This window comes from Cnephaeus nilssonii, assembly GCF_951640355.1.
Source record: "Cnephaeus nilssonii genome assembly, chromosome: 16".
Classification (NCBI taxonomy): Eukaryota; Metazoa; Chordata; class Mammalia; order Chiroptera; family Vespertilionidae; genus Cnephaeus; species Cnephaeus nilssonii.
Genome location: NC_137087.1, coordinates 6752455 through 6769267, shown reverse-complemented (window position 1 = coordinate 6769267; position 16813 = coordinate 6752455). Strand labels below are relative to the sequence as shown.

General features: G+C 39.5%; 1 protein-coding gene across 4 annotated transcripts in view; it reads left to right on the top strand.

Moving 5' to 3' along the window:
* The window catches only part of ERCC6 (ERCC excision repair 6, chromatin remodeling factor), a 92240-nt gene that overhangs the window by 24243 nt on the left and 51184 nt on the right, over nt 1-16813 (top strand). For all 4 annotated transcript variants that reach the window (XM_079793037.1, XM_079793036.1, XM_079793035.1 and 1 more), the window contains exon 6: nt 11817-11945. In XM_079793037.1, coding sequence (XP_079649163.1) covers nt 11817-11945 — 129 coding nt within the window. The remainder of the gene's footprint in view (nt 1-11816; nt 11946-16813) is intronic.

Genomic DNA, 16813 nt, shown 5'->3' with positions numbered 1-16813 from the left:
TATCCTTTATGCTTTCAGCTTGTGCCGTAAGTCTTTTATTAGCTCAAGATCAATTCTAACTAGGTATCTTTTTTTTTTTTTTTTTTTTTTTTTTTTAGCTGATGCTTAGTGGGAATTTCCTACCAAGCCTCCTCTAAGCTTAACCTTTCCTGGGACTGGATAATAGCACTATGATCCTACTTTCTGATTTAATCCAGGACCTCAAGTCAGTCTTTGCAGTTTTAACCATTTCTTAAGAGTTAGAACTGGGATTGGGTGCCAAGACAGAGTTGTGTAAATATCAGTTTCCTTCCATTTGTGGAATGATGTGGAATGTGTAATATCTAGATGTGACCACAAGGTGGTGCCAAGAATCAGCATATAGCTGCCTCTACCTTCCTGATAGAAACCAAACCTAAAAAGCCAGTTGGATGGGGATTTGGGGAGATTGCTAGGGAGTCTAGACCTGACAAGTATTGTGTGGATAGAATTTTTTTTTATCCTCACTCAAGGATATGTTCTACTGATTTTAGAGAGAGAGAAAGAGGGAGAAAGGAAGAGAGAGAGAAATAGAGCGAAACATCGATGTGAGAGAAGCATTAATTGCCTGCCTCTCATATGCGCCCCAACTGGGAATCGAACCGAAATCCAGGCATGTGCCCAACTGGAAATCAAACCTGCAACCCTTCGGTGCATAGAAAGACGCTCCAACTAACTGAGCCACACTGGCCATGCATATAGAATTTGCCTTATGATCCTGGTGTAACCTGAATCCATAGCCATGATGCCTGTTGATGTGACTGGTTTTTAACACATTTTTTACCTTAAAGATTTTTTTTCTTCTGTCTTATTTTTTACTTTGTTTTACATGAATAACTTTGAGCTTAAAAGGACTGATGACTCCATTCATTATGTAAATCTTAAAGAATATCTTCCAACGCTCTGCAAGGCTTAATCCTTTGGGAAGACTGTTTCATTGTCCTCCCCTTTGAACCCAGGAGAGTGTTGAGTCTTGTTCAGAGGGTTTGGCTGTGTACACACATAATTCTAGAAGGGGAAGACTCAGCATTTTCAGTTGCTAAGAGGCGTCAAGCTAAGTAGGATAAACGTTGAAAAAAGTCTTTTGGATTTGGAAATTTGGAGGCCTCTGTGGCCTGAGCAGGGATGGGATGAGATTATATGAGAACAATAATAGCTAACGTTATTGAATGTTTACTGCTTTGCAGCGCTTCACATAATGTGGGTTCGTTGGTTTAAACTTCACAGCCCCTTAGGAGACAGGAACTTGAGCTCAAAAAGCTGAAGTAATTTGGGGCCTGAAGTTGGTGTGGGTCAGGTGGAAGCGGCCTGCCAGCTTGGTCGGGTGCAGTGGACTCCGAAGAGCCTGGCCTTAGCAACTAGCTCTCCCGTTGCTCCATGGAGGCCTGCTGCATGCTCTCCACTGCTCCCCCGAAATGCTGCTGGAGGCCGCGCCCCTGGACCCACTCTCCCAGTGCTCTGTCTCCATCTTATTGTTTGGGTGTTTCATATAGTCTGCATTTCTCTAGTGCACTGGAGATGTCTCCCTTTGTGCTGGGATTGTCCGCTATGGGTCCATCATTTGGATCTTAGTTTGCCCTGGGTGAGGATTCAGCACCTTTAGGTGGCACTTACATAAAGGCCAAATTACCTTGTAGAGCCTGATTTAAAGACACACACACAAAACACAAACCAGTATGGTGACTATAGTTAAGTTAGTAACACTGTATTGCATATTTGAAAGTTGCTAAGAGAGTAAATTTTAGATATTCTGATCCCAAGAAAAGCAATTTATAATTATGTGTGGTGGCAGATGTTTATTAGACTTACTGTGGGGGTCACTTTGCAATATACACAAGTATCAAATCTTAGTTGTATACCTGAAACTAATATAGTGTTATATGTCAATTATATCCCAATTTAAAAAAAAACACAAAAATAACCAACATCACTTGATTCCTAAAAATCTGAATTTAGTAAAAGTTTAATATGGACTTGATCTAGAAACCTAAATATAATCAGTTTCTGGGACTTAATTTCTTTCTCAAGAAATAAAACTATGTCCTTTTTTTATTTTCTTCTAAGGGTTTGTGTTTTTTTAAAATTTATTCTTTATTTAAAGTATTACATATGTCTCCTTTTCCCCCATTGACCTATTCCTGGCCACTCCCACCCCCAGCACATGCGGGGGATGGGGGTTGTAAGAGATCAACCAAAAAGTCGGTGTTGTTTTTTTAAAAAAAATATTTTTATTCACTTCAGAGAGGAAGGGAGAGGGAGAGTGATATGGAAACATCAATGGTGAGAGAGAATCATTGATCGGCTGCCTCTTGCACGCCCCCACTGGGGATCGAGCCCACAACCTGGGCATGTGCCCTGGACTGTAATCAGACCCGGACCCTTCGGTCTGCTCTATCCACTGAGCCAAACCAGCTAGGGCCAAAAAGTCTGTGTTTTGAAGAGAAGCAAAAATTACTGCCTTAAAGAATTTTCTTAGGGTGCATCTTGCCTTCTTTTAAATGATAAAGCTAAGACACAAATGAAGACTAATTTAGCTTTGTGCTCTGCACACACCTCTCATTCTCAGCTCCAGTGCATAATTGTCTGCATCAGTCTTAATTTACTCTGTGAGATCTGGACTCCTAACTGAGGCTATTTCATCTGCTTAGATGTGCCAATTAAGTCCACCCAGAAAGACCATAAAAAGGCAGATAAGAAAAGTAAAACACCGAGTATCTCAATTTAGCAAATTAGAGTAATCTGTAAGGGATTCTGAGCTGTCTGAAATAGAGAACCCAGAGCGCTGCAGAAATGCAAACTATATTAAATACCCAGCTTGGTGCCTTGAATATACTTTTAAAAATCAAATTGTACTTATTGTGCTTCTGTTGTAGAATTTCTTTCATGGATATTGCAGTCAGTGGAGAATGATCCTCAGATTGGAATTTCACCCTGTATTAAGAGTGATTTAACTATATCATTGTGACTTCCTCACAGTCCACGTAGATCCAAACTGCTCTGGCCTTGGTGGCCTTGCAATGTGAAAATGAAGTCAGAGCAGTAAGGTAAAATTTGTGACTTTGTTTCAGGGAGAGCATGTTCATTTTGTTAATATATGATCTCAAGTTACTAATAATTTGACAGTTCCTATTAATAGGTATGTTTTCCATTTTTTGTGGGTTGTATAGACAGTTGAGTATATTGGATTGTCTAATATTAAATGTGTCTTATGCATCTGTTCAACCCAGATTATCTATAGTCAAAAGAACTAAACTGATTTTACTGCTCCTTGGACAGATGGCACGTGCCCAGTGAAAAGTGAGTTTGGACTCACTGTGCACAGTATTGAGGTCGGGAAGAAATCACATTATTGCACGAAAATGAAAGCCATCTTTCTCCTCAAACTTTAGCATTGACATTTTTTGAGACAAATTTGAATTGAGGTTTAGTAGAATTTGATTTGCTCTTGTATAGTTGTTTGCATTGTATAGCAATTAAAGACATGATTATTTACTCTTTGCTTGGTACTAGGAGAAAATAGGTGGTTTTGGGGATTTTGAAAAATACTTTCTGAGAGGCAAGGTTATGTAAGAATGATCTGGGTTTGAATCTTCACATTGCTGATCTTGGGCAAGGTAATATGGTATGTATGTATGCAAGTATGTATAATTTCTATTTTTTTTTTAAATTAATCCTCACCCAATTGATTTTTAGAGAAAGTGGAAGAGAGAGGGAAAGACAGAGAGAAATATCGATGTGAGAGGAACACATGGTTGCCTCTTGCACATGCCCCGACGAGGGTCCAGGCTAGGGAGGAGCCTGCAACCGAGGTACGTGTCCTTGAATGGAATCAAACCCGGGGCCCTTCAGTCCGTAGGCTGACACTCTATCCACTGAGCCAAACCGGCTAGGGTTGTATGTATAATTTCAAAACATAGCTTGACCAGAGCTAGCTGACATTACTTAAGGAAGTGATATTTGGCATAGAGGTTAGAAATCACAGGCCATGAAATCAGAATGCCAAAGTCTCATCTGGTAGCTCTAAGATTTTGTGGATATCCTCATCCATAAAATGAATCACAGCAGCACCTTTTTCAAGGGCATTATGAGGATTACAAATGATAATATGTCCAAGATACTTGGTGTATGTCAGGCACTCAGTAAATATTAGCTGTTTTTGTTATTTGCATGCCCACGAGGTAAAACATGACTACAAAGATCCCATCAAGCCGGTAAGGAGTCCATGAGAACCATAAATATTGATATGTATGAAAAGGTGACTTCTCTCTAAAGGAAGAGGCAGTTTCACAATTGGTATTAATATGCTTAGCCAAATCATTAGCTGTTACAAACTTAGTTTTGTTGATTTTAGGCTTTTTTTACCTTTCATACATTTTTTATTGATATGATTAACACTCCACTTAGTGATAAAGTATCACTTAGTGACAAATATAAGTACATTTTCAGTAGTTTGGGGAAAAATAAAAAATGAAATTTCCTCTGAACACACTAGGGGGCACTAGACATCTGCCCAGGGAGTATTCTTCAAACTTCATTGGTTCTAAGTGTGGGTATGTCAAGATTACACTTTGGTTCCTCACAGATCTCTTTGTTCTAAGGTTAGTGTTCCAGGTCCTTCTGTTGTGCCATGTAAGGCTGGATTTACACACTCTTGCTGTCCTAGTTGTGCAGGACGTTCTGTCCAGGGTGGACTACAGTGATCTTGATCTTGGCTGGCAGTAGGGATAGGCTAGCAGGATGGCCTTCAGTCTGGGGGCTGCACTTGCCTCCTGCCTGCCCAAGATTGCTATATGTGTTTTATTGTTTATTCACCTTTAACCTGCAGTTAACTAAAATTTCTCAGTTTTACCTTTTTTGGTGTGTAATCTGCCAATAATTATAAAAGCATCTGGCATGTATGCTGTGTAAAAAAACAACAACATGCAGTTTTAATCCAAAGGGTATAATACATATATAATCTCATTTAGTTCTATAAAAACCTAATATTTGTTCACTTTGTGGTCAAGGAGACAAATGCAGTAATTGTTAAATGATGTTTTTAAAGTTCAGACCTCTCCTTACCTGTTGCAGATCTATAATGCAGCTCTCTGCCTATATCCAGTTCTCACTGGATGTCTTAAATCTTTTTTTTTTACTGGGTTTTCCTCTGGTGGCTGCCACTGGGGGGAGGGGCTGTAGGAGTTAGAACCACCCCCCAAGTGAATAATACACTTGCAGCTGTGACTATTATATGTCTGGATTAAAGAAAAAGATGAAGGTGGGAACATAAAAAGCATTTTCTTTCTGCTAATGTAAATGTACTTTAGGGCTAGTTAACATCTTTCTTCCTCTATCAGAAGACAGAGTCTTTCATAAAAAGTTTAATCTTTTGCCCAGCTATTCCCCCGGCCCTAGGGAAGCTTGGGCTTTACCTTGGGGCTTCGGATTCTTCCCATCAGCCCCTATGCAGAACCTAGCTGCAAAGTGAATCCCCTGGGAGACCCAAAAAACAGAACTCAGGACTTGAAGATGACTTACAACATTTTTATGTTCAATATAACATTTTTGGTTATAAAATTCTAAACTAGAATTTCTCTGACCTTGCAGTTGCGGTTTGCCCTGGCTGATTGTTCATAGTGGACCTGACCCCTGTTATCCAGTGGATATAGCCAGGAGTAGTTCCTTAGGTCACGTGTGTGGGAGTGGGAAATGCAGCGGGAGGGAGGCTGTAAATGAGATGGAACTGGAAGTTTCTTGAACCCGTTTCTGAGTGACCCACTTAGATCATTTTCCAACCCTGATGTTTTCCTTATTCCTAGCCCAATTCTGAACCCCATTCATTCATTCATTCATTCAGCATTTATTGAGTGTCTGTGGTGAGGTGGGCATTTATACTAGTCTCTGGGGATATAAAAATGACTAAGTCTCTATTCTCAAGTGGCTCCCAGCCTTAAGGGGAGACAGATACGGATTTCAAAAGATGCTAGCAGGGACACTGGGTATGCCTAAGGTACCGAGGGGTTGAGGAATCACCTGGAGGACATGATGGCTAACTGGCTGGTGAGGGAAGGCTTCCTTCTCTGGAGACACTAGTTGGGCAGAGGTCTAAAGGGTTCACAGCTGTGGGATGTGTGTTGGAGTGGGGGAGGCTGGGGACAGTGCAGGAATGCAGATGCACAGATATGAGGAGGCCACAAGGGATGACATTCTGCCACCTCTCTGTGTTTTTCTGCTTGTGTGTATGGAACACTCCTGACATGCTGGAAATTTCTCTTTTGGAAGTAAATTAACTTTAAGTGGTGGCAACTAGCTCTCCAGTGTATTGTTAGGGTTTCATTGACAACGTACCCAGTAAGTTACAACTGGAGGAAGTATTGTTCCTGGTACAGTTCAACTGGTCCTGTGGTGCCCTCATTGCTAGCAGTATGGCTCTGGGTCCGAGCTGCTACTGATAGATGGTTATTGTGGTATCAGCCCCAGGCCTCACGGCGTGGGCCAGGTTCTCATTCCTGCATGAGTGTGGGGGAGCCAGGGAGTGTTTTCTCTGCTTGCATCTGCTTGGAATTGAAGTTTATGTTTATTGCTAGGTTCTCTTCTAAGTGGCTGCCAGTGGAGTCAACAGCGGGCTGACTGTGGTCGTTGTGTGAGGAGCTAGAGACACTGCCAGAAACACCAGGCCCACTTTGTTTTATGCGGCTGCAGCTGTGACTATTACATGTGTGAATTTTTTTAAATGAGAGAATAGAAAACAGTAAAAAGTTATTTCTTTTCCAAAAATGTAAATATTGGACTACTTCATAACAGAATTTAGACATTTTGGAGCCATTTGTAATTTTTAAGATTTCAAATTACTTGGGCCCAGATCTTATTTTTCTGCCATCAACTAATTTTAAGTCATTCTGTGTTATATAAAAGTCATTTTGTTATATAAAAGATGGACCTACTTCACGACAGTTCACTGTAATAGTCTGTTACAGGATTTTAAAAGTGAGGTATACCAGCAGGTACCCTCTGATGGCTACTGTCTTTATCCATGCTGATCATGTTACTCGAAATAATCTACTTAGCATCCATTTGATAAACCAGTTTAGTTTTAGTTCAAATGGACTTGTTCAGGAGTTCTGTCAAATTTGGTGGTGCTTTGCAGTATCATGTGCGATCGTATTGGACTACATATTCCTTTGTTCCCCTCTGTGGGCATAGTAATGGCTCCTGCCTCAGGGTTGTGGAGGGTTTCACACATATAGGTAGCATTACATGTAATGGTAGATTAATTTATTTAGCATTTATTTTATTTTAGGCTTATGCTAATAAGTGCTTTACATGTGACACCTCATTTAATTCTCGCCCAAACCCAGGGATGTGGACGCTGTTGTTCTCCCCATCTCACAGTTGAGGAAACTTAGATGCTAAACAGATTAATTTACTTGCTTTGGTTTAAGGAGCTAATAAACAGCAGTGAGGATGTGGTTCTGGACCACCTGAGACCAGGACTCTCTATTTGGGCCTGTGCTTACTGCATGTCTAACCCAGTGTGTTCACAGCACAGAATCCCCTCGACATCTGCTGGCCAGACAGAACCCTCAGCCTTCCAGGCTGCGAGAAGCGGGATAAGTACACGAAAAAGAGCATGAGACCCCTGAGGGCAGTGAGGATGGGAACAGCACCTGTTTCTCTCAGGATTCAGATGACTCTGGCTCTCCTCCACCTCCACAGTGTGCCTTGTACTTCTTGTCAACCCGCGCTTGGCGCTGCCCTGCATGGGCTCTAGTGACATGGGCAGGTCTGTTTCGGCTACAAGCCACCTAGGAATTGCTGCTTTGTGTAACAGAGAATCTTTCAGCTTGAGCCACATGGGCATGTGGTTTTTTAACTGGTATTTTCTGTCTCTGATAATGTATATATGATTCTACTGGGTGATTTGTCTTCACAATGATACAAATATTTATAGGTAATAATGATTTTTCTCCACCACCTTCAGTCATCCTTTAGCCAAGCTGAATAAATGTTTGTTTCTTTTCATCTTTCTTTATGAAGCGGATGACGCTGGGATGCAATCATTTCTATAGTGGCTTCTGTGGTTTCCGAGGTGCTGTGTGTTCTGTGCTGACACGATGCCTGCATTTTAAGAGGGAGGCAGGGAGGGAGGAGGAAGCTGATACCCTGTTGGTACAGAGTGATGTGGTGGGAAATTTAAAAGCCACAAAGATGTATGGGCTGAGTCTAAGGAAATGGTGATCATCTGTCAGTGAATTTCTAGTATATAAAGTATTTAATGACCTGTTGTGCCAAATTTAAAAAGCCATTAACTTCTGGTGTTTTTCTTTTTTTCTTATAAGATTGTCTGTGAGTATTTGCAAATGAAGTACTTTTTAAGTACTGTGATAGTTTTTGTGATCTTTCCACAAATTTTATATTATCCACAAATTTTCTAAGTACAGTATCCTTTGTTTTGCACATGTTTGGTTTTGAACTCTGATAGTAAGAGTTTGGATACTGAGGAATATCTCATTTGAATTTGCTTGCTTGCTAAATTTCAGGTAGTGAGCAGCAAGAATTCATACATGTGTGTCAAGAAAAGGTAGGAATATTTAAGTTCTACTAGTAAAGGATACCTATATGCCAGGGTTTTTCAGCCTTGGCACTATTGACCTTTGAGACCAGATAACATTTTGTTGTAGAGGACTGTCCTGTACGTTGTAGGATGCTTAGAATCCCTGGCCTCAGCCAGCTCTATGCTAGTAGTTGTAGAAACCAAATATGTCTCCAGGCATTGTCAAATCCCCCTGTGACAAAGGGGCAATGGAGGATGGTCAGTTGAGAACCACTGCTGTATGCCATTGCATGGAACTAAGTTTATAATGAAGTGAAACTCAGAATAGCAGAGACTGTTATATAGCCCACCGCATCACTCTTCATTTAATCAGTTGCCTGGAAATTAAGGAAGAAAAATACAAATTAAAGAGAGGAAGAGATTGTCTTTAGAAGTTAAGCACAAAAAGGTGATTAATTTTTTACATAAAAAGACTGTTACATACTAAATCTTACATAACAGCTATTTCCTTAGACTTGGCCATATACTGCCTCTTCCATTTGCTGTTCTCTGGAAATTACCAGCAATGCTGATTTATAGGTTCTCTTAGTACCCTGAGAAGCAGTTTCAGGTCACCAGCCAGTCTTCTTTAGTGGTTTCAGTTAAACTTCAGCTAACCCTTCCTTTTGCTGCTTTGAAGAGTTGAAACTTTCATCAAGGCAAGAATTTATCAAAGGAGGTGCTTTAAGCAGTTCCCTGGATGGGTCGCCTGTTGCTCGTTTGGCCTCCATGCTGGTTTGGTAATTGATACCGAAGAATCCACCTTGTGCAATATCATTCTAACCTTTTCTCCTTCACCTTCCCTTAGATGTGCGATGTTTTTCTTGCATGAGAGGCAGATAAATGCCTTCTTATATATGTTGCTGTGAGCTTTATATTTGGAAGGCATTTATCTGTATCAGTGCTTTATTTCCACCATTTTGTGAAATTCAAAACGTCACTTGCAAGCCTATTGAAAAGTCATCCTTTTATAAATGGAAAAGAATAAAATGTGAGGCTGTTGACTTTTTTTTAAATTTGTGACACCAGTGTCCATTGTAGTTATATGAATACAGAATTAGTCTGGCTAAATGGCTACAACTTCCCAACAACCTTGGCATATTGCTGAGACTTTTAGATCTTACACATTTTGTTCTTTTATGTATATACTAGAGGCTTGGTGCATGAAATTGGTGCATGGCGGGGGGTGGGGAGTGTCCCTCAGCTCAGCCTGTGCCCTCTCACAGTCCGGGACCCCTTGGACATCCCTCTCACAATCCGGGATCCCTCGCTCCTTAACGCTAGGCTTGCTGCTCCTTAGCAACAGGCTGCTTACTGCTCAGCTTGCTGCTCCTTAGCACTGCTGTGTGGGTGGGAGAAGCTCCCGTCACCGCTGCTGCACTCACCAGCCATGAACCCGGCTTCTGGCAGAGCAACACTCCCCCTGTGGGAGTGCACTGACCACCAGGGGGCAGTTCCTGCGTTGAGCATCTGCCCCCTGGTGGTCAGTGCGCATCATAGCAACTGGTTGTTCTGGTCATTCCCCCATAATGGTCCTTAGGCTTTTATTATATATACTAGTGGCCCAGTGCACGAAATTCGTGCACAGGGAGAGGGGGTGTTCCCTCAGCCCAGCCTGCACCCTCTCTAATTGGGGACCCCTTGGGGAATGTCCGACTGCCGGTTTAGGCCCGATCCCTAAACTGGCAGTCAGACATCCCTCTCGCAATCTGGGACCGCTGGCTCCTAACCGCTCGCCTGCCTGCCTGATCGCCCCTAACTACCTTCCCCTGCCAGCCTGATCTTATCCCAAACTGCCCTCCCCTGCTGACCTGATCTTGCCCCCAACTGCCTTAAAACCCCTCCTCAGCCCCACCTTAGGTTCTGCCTTCACAGTTCACCCAGATTAGGTTCTGATTGGTCAGTTTCTATGCCAGTCAGCGTCAAAAGCTCCGCCTCCTAGGCAGCCATTGGCTCCTCACAGTTCACCCAGATTTGGTTCTGATTGGTCATTTTCTATGCCAGTCAGTGTCAAAAGCTCCGCCTCCTAGGCAGCCATTGGCTCCTCACAGTTCACCCAGATTTGGTTCTGATTGGTGGGTTTCTATGCCCGTCAGCGTCTAAAGCTCCACCTCCTAGACAGCCATTGGCTCCTCACAGTTCACCCAGATTTGGTTCTGATTGGTTGGTTTCTATGCCAGTCAACATCAAAAGCTCTGTCTCCTAGACAGCCATTGGCTCCTTGCAGTTCACCCAGATTTGGTTCTGATTGGTCGGTTTCTATGCCAGTCAGCGTCTCTGGGTCTATCTCCATGCCTGATCAGAGAGGCAGGGCTGATCAGCAGCCCCCGCGGAGGCCTGGAGAGAAAGAGAAGCGCGCTGCTGGTCAGGCCCGGAGAGAAAGAGAGAGGGAAGGCCTGATCAGACCTTGCCTCTCGCTCCAGGCCTCTCTCTGGGCCTGATCCACAGCCCCCTCAGCAGTCAGTGCTGGGTCGCCACAGCAACCCAGCACTGACTGCAGGACTGACTTTTGGTGTTCGGTCGAGCTTTCGGTCATTACAGTTACTGCCTTTTTATATATATAAATAGATGGCATTACCCTTCTGAAATATAAATATTCATTTTATTTTATATTTGAAAAGCAATATGTACTAAATTTGTAACTTAGATTTTATTTGGTGAACACACTTTTTTCTCATTGGTATAATTATCAGTACTTTTATATTATTGATGCCCCCCCCCATTAAGTAATCAATGTATGAACCCAATTATAGTCATATTGACCAAAAATTTGCCTTATATTCCTGTTTTGTGGTATTACTAGCATATTTTTAGCACAGAAATAGTAATTAGAAATAAAATATTTTTTGTTATACTGCTGTTTTGGAGATACTTAGCCACATTGAAATTTTCACTGAATCTTTTGTAAAATTAAGTTCATATATCTTAGGAAGTAGCAGAGAAATTTTCCCTCAGGGTATATTCCAAATGAGGAACAAACAGGTAGTTTTGATAATGAATTGGGACCTTAAAAATATTTGTAGTGCAGCTACAATAATTCAAATAAGAATTGAATTGAGAAGGAAGGAAAAGAGAATTAGTTGTTTTTCTTCTTTGAATATTGGTGTTTTGGGCGAAAAAGATCATTCTCACTTGCCTGTTTTTTCCTGTGCATTATCTAGAACGATCTATTTTAATCTGTCTTATAATCAAAATAATGGAAATATGATTTCTCTTTTCATGGTAGGAGATGGAATAAGCTGAGACTGCAGGACAAAGAGAAGTGTCCGAAGCTTGAAGATGATTCTGAGGAAAGTGATGCTGAGTTTGATGAAGGTTTTAAAGTGCCAGGTTTTCTGTTCAAAAAGCTTTTCAAGTATGTGCCATGTGTTTTTTCTTTTTATTCTGTCATCAAGCCATTGTGTGCAGATTAATATTTTAGGAATTACACAGCAGTTACCTGTAGGCCCTTAGGTACTTGCAGCAATTTATTGCAAATAGATGCTGTCAAATGAAATTTTAGCCACATGCTGTTCATTAAAATTAGATGATAATAAATTGACTAAAGTGCGCATTGGGTATGTTTGTAAACTGATGAATCTATATGGACCTGTCTTAGCAGACTAAAAGCAGCACATTTAAAAACCATCTACATTGAGTTATTTAATTGTTCTTAGTAATTTTTAGGAACCAAACCTCTAATTTCTTAAATCAGGTTAATTAAGAAGAGTTTTATATTAAAATCAATATTGGGAAGGTTTTTTACTTCTATGTAGAATAAAAAAACTGTTTAGATTATTTTCTGAGTGCCCTATATTGTACCTAAGGGTATAATACTTTTGAGCCGACCAAATGTGCATCTAAATATTTTATGTAGATGTCCTAATGTCAAAAAAGAAGATATAGACAAACACCTTCAGGATTGAGTTGCTCTTTGAAACTGACTATGCTTCATATGTGAAGTGGCCTCAGTGTTAGAACCGGATGCTGCATGGCAGGCGCATGCGGAAAGCCTGCAAGGCCCTGGCAGTCTCCCGTGATGAATGTGAATACTGAGGCACATTTTCAGTCTCATCACTCTTGGGACTTGCTTAACAAGGTACTTCAGGAAGGCTTCTTAGATGCATATAGGAAGTTAAACCATTAAATAGCTTCTTTCTGTCTCTCATCATCAGTTGGTAGTTGGGTGCGGGTTGCAAACTTCTTTCTTTGAAATGGTTATGTTTAATCTTCATAGATTTACCTGTCAGCCATGCTTTAAACTTCTGCAAGATGTCTATTTAAAAATAGCATGCTTTTTATATTTCATCTCAAAGAGTTTTTATTTATACGGTAGTTTTAACTTTTCTTGGAGTGTTGGGGAGAAAACAAGTACAGGAAGAATTATTTTATCTCACTAAACATTTAGAAAAAGCTGAATCCTAAAGATGTGCTGAAGTATCTTGGTTGGGTTGCCATAACTAGACAGAAAAACTGCAAAGAAATTAAAATCTGAATCTAGTAATTTTTATAGATTTTATAGCTTGGAGAGGTGGCAACTTTGTTTATAGCTTTCCCAAAATGAAAATTAACTATGGAAAGGTAAATAAAGATGCTTATTAGCAACTCTTTCCATCTTCTCTGAAGCGATTACTTATTAAGTAACAGGCCAAATTACAGATTAAGGTGATTTATCGAAGAAGATACTTCTACACGTATAGTGATTTGGCAAATATCCTCAAGACTCAAGTTGAATCTGCATTTTTAAAAAATAAATGTGGAATTTTCTAGCAAAAAAATTTCATAGTTAATAACCAAACTTTGCTTACTAAGAATGTATATGTTTTATTGTGTTGACTATTAACCTTATTGTAGTTAATGTTAGCACGTTTGTTTGTTTTTTTAATTTATCTTAATTGCACATTTCTGGAAAGAGTTTTTTTTTTTTTTTCATCTCTCAAAAACAGGGTTTTTAAATACTTCACAAATGTTATAAAACTTCTGTTCCTTTTCTTCTGCTATATGAAAAAGAGTAATACGATTGATAGTCTCCATTTTTATTTTATGATTATATTTTAGGTAAGGCAATTTAATTTTAAACTATAGATATGTATTTTTCCTGTATTTACTGCACTCTCTGGAATTAGATTAACAGAGAATTGTACACAAGGGAGTCAGAAGATACAATTACCCATTTAAGTGATATTTTCTGTAAGATCATGTTTAACTTTTAAAATTCTGTTTTGAAAGTTTGCCCAGCAAATGCATTCATCTGTATAATTTAGCAATCGAATGGCAAGCTTCACCCTTTTGACCTTACTTTTAGCTACACTAGTTAATGCAATCTTGGATTAGTGTGACAATGCCAAAATATACCAATTATCTGCGATAATTTTGTGATGTTTTAGTCTCATGGGAGAAGCAGAGTATAATAATTTCTTTACTATGGTACAGTAATTTGTAAAAATCTTTAACTTTCCCTAATGACCCCCAGTCGATGCCTGAAACTGTGGATAGTACCAAACTTTTCTTTTCACTTCTCTTTGGCATAGTCTGAATTGCCAGCACCATTCTTGTGGTTGGGCCATTTTTAAGTAAAATAAGGGTTACTTGAACACAAGCACTGTAATATCTCAACAGTGGATGTGATAACTAAAAGAGCTACTAAGTGACTAACGGGCAGGGAGCATGTACAGCAGGGGAAATGCTGGACAAAGGGGTGACTTATGTCCCAGCAGTACGAAGTGGGAAGGCTTGAGATTTCATCATGCTACTCAGAATGGTGTGCAAACTTAAAACTTATGTTTATTTCTAGAATTTTTCTTTAATATTTTGGACTGTGATTTACTGCAAGTAATTGAAACTGTAGAAAGTGAAACCACAAATAAAGGATTAGTTCTGTACATGAGTTTTTTGAATACATCCTTTTCCAAAGCTAGGATTAGTGTATTATAGCCAGCTCACAGCCAGCTTTTATTCTAGATCTGGATTTCTCATCTTTAGCACAACGATATTTTGGGCCGAATAATTCTTTGTTGTAGGGACTGTTCCTTTGCGTTGCAGGATGTTGACCAACATCTCGGGCTTTCACCACTAGAGAACCATGACACTTGCCTCTAGGTAGTGCCAGCTGTCCCCTACGAAGCAGAGTAGCCCCTCCTTGAGAACTGCTGGTCAGGATTATCTCAAGTGGTAGGAATCAGAGGTTCTGGATTTCAGTTCTGCCTTGCTCATTTTTTTCCAACAGTGTGACCTTTGGCAAGTTACTTAACCTCTGTGTGCCTTCATTTCCTAACTATGAAACGGGCAGGCAGCCTCCCTGCAGGGTGGTTTTGAGGCTGTATCCAACCACCTGGCCTGGTGCCTCCCTGGCAATGGGCTCTAGGCTCCCCAAGTAGTTGCCATTATTCTCTGATTGCATACCACTTGCTAGTAGAACTTGTCCTTCTTCCCAAATTAAATGAGCTTTTATTCATAGTGCACTTTTTATGTTTTGATGTTTAATCCTTTTTTTCCAGGGTGCATATTCAAATTGTATATTATGATTAGCAAACTTAGTACGCAGTAAAATTCTCATTCTAAGCTTTCCTAATGTGATAGATAATAATGGCAACAGCTGGAGTCAAACTTTTGGAATTGATTTGCAAAATACTGGGGGAAAGTTAATTATGACATGAGAGAAGATTAAGTAAAACTAGTTCAACAAGGACTGCAGTTCATAATGAGATTTTAGGTAGACATACCATGTACCAAATACATTTGGGCAGTAAAATAAAATCATTTTCTTTTAAGATGGGAAGCTCATTAGTCTTGATATTTTCCTGAAAAAAAAAAAAATCCTTTGGATTTCATTGTCTTTTAACTTAGGTGGGGTTTTTTTTTTTAGATTTTTTTTTAACTTGCCATGTAATCTTTATACTGTTCCATGATGTTAACTCTTAAAAATTCTTTTTTGCATTGTTCCTTTTTTAAACTTTATTTTATTTTTAGACTAGATTAAATAAATACACCATTGAGAAAGGAAAATACCAACATTTTTCTTTATTTTTTTGTAGAGGAGACTATGCTGTTATTACCTTTGACCTGTACTCCTTATTTAAAATTTCAAGAGCTCTGATATTTTTGTATCTATGAAAAAGTCCCTGAGTCAAGTTCTGCTTTAAAATATTAAAAAGGTTTTTTGTATTGTTGATTTTTTTTTAAATGAGCAGTGTCAAATAATTTATTTATTTATTTATTTATTTATTTATTTATTTATTTATTTAAATATATCTTTATTGATTTCAGAGAGGAAGGGAGAGGAAGAGAGAGAGAGAGAGAGAGAGAGAGAGAGAGAGAAACATGCTGAAAGAGAATCATTGATCGGCTGCCTCCTGCACAGGGACCAAGCCTGCAACCCGGGCATGTGCCCTTGGCCAGAATCGAACCCGGGACCCCTCAGTCCGCAGGCCGATGTTCTAGCCACTGAGCCAAACCGGCCAGGGCTATTGTTGATTTTTTTTTAATGTTTTTTTTTTTTTTTTTGCATATGCTAGTAATATGACAGAATCATCTGTTATATATTAATTTTGTGAGGAACTCTATTATTCAGACTTGTTTATCACCTTAAAATTTAATTTTTCTTATAAAAAGAAAATATGGACCTAGTCAATTTGGCTCAGTGGATAGAGCGTCCACCCATGGACTGAAGGGTATCAGTTTTGATTCTGGTCAGGGGCACGTACCTTGGTGACAGGCTCGATCCCCATCCAATCAGTGTGTCTCTCTCACATCGATGTTTCTCTCTCTCTCTGTCTCTCCCCCTCCCTTCCACTCTCTCTAAAAATCAATGGAAAAAATATCTTCAGGTGAGGATTAACAACAACAAAAAAAGAAATATGATTACCAGTGACTTTTCAGTAATATATGCTGTAAATTGGTAATCTGTGGCCTGCTTTTTGATGCTGTTCATGCTTGTTGTTAATAGAAAATTGTTGAAAATTTAAAAACTAAAAATATTTGAGATTTCCCCCTCCAGGAAGATACTGAAAAAGATAATGAGTTTATGTTTATCTACCAAGCTATTTTTAATGTTGTAAAGGAAAGAAAATAGTCCCTAATTACACCATCTATCAGTTTAATTAGAAATGTGTTAATGTTCTATAAAGAAAAATTTGTGATTTTAGGCCTAGATAATAAAAAATGTATGACCTTATAAATATAATACTTATGTAAAACACACATCCGGCATGTTTCTCTAACTGGTACTAGAACTTAGTGAAATGA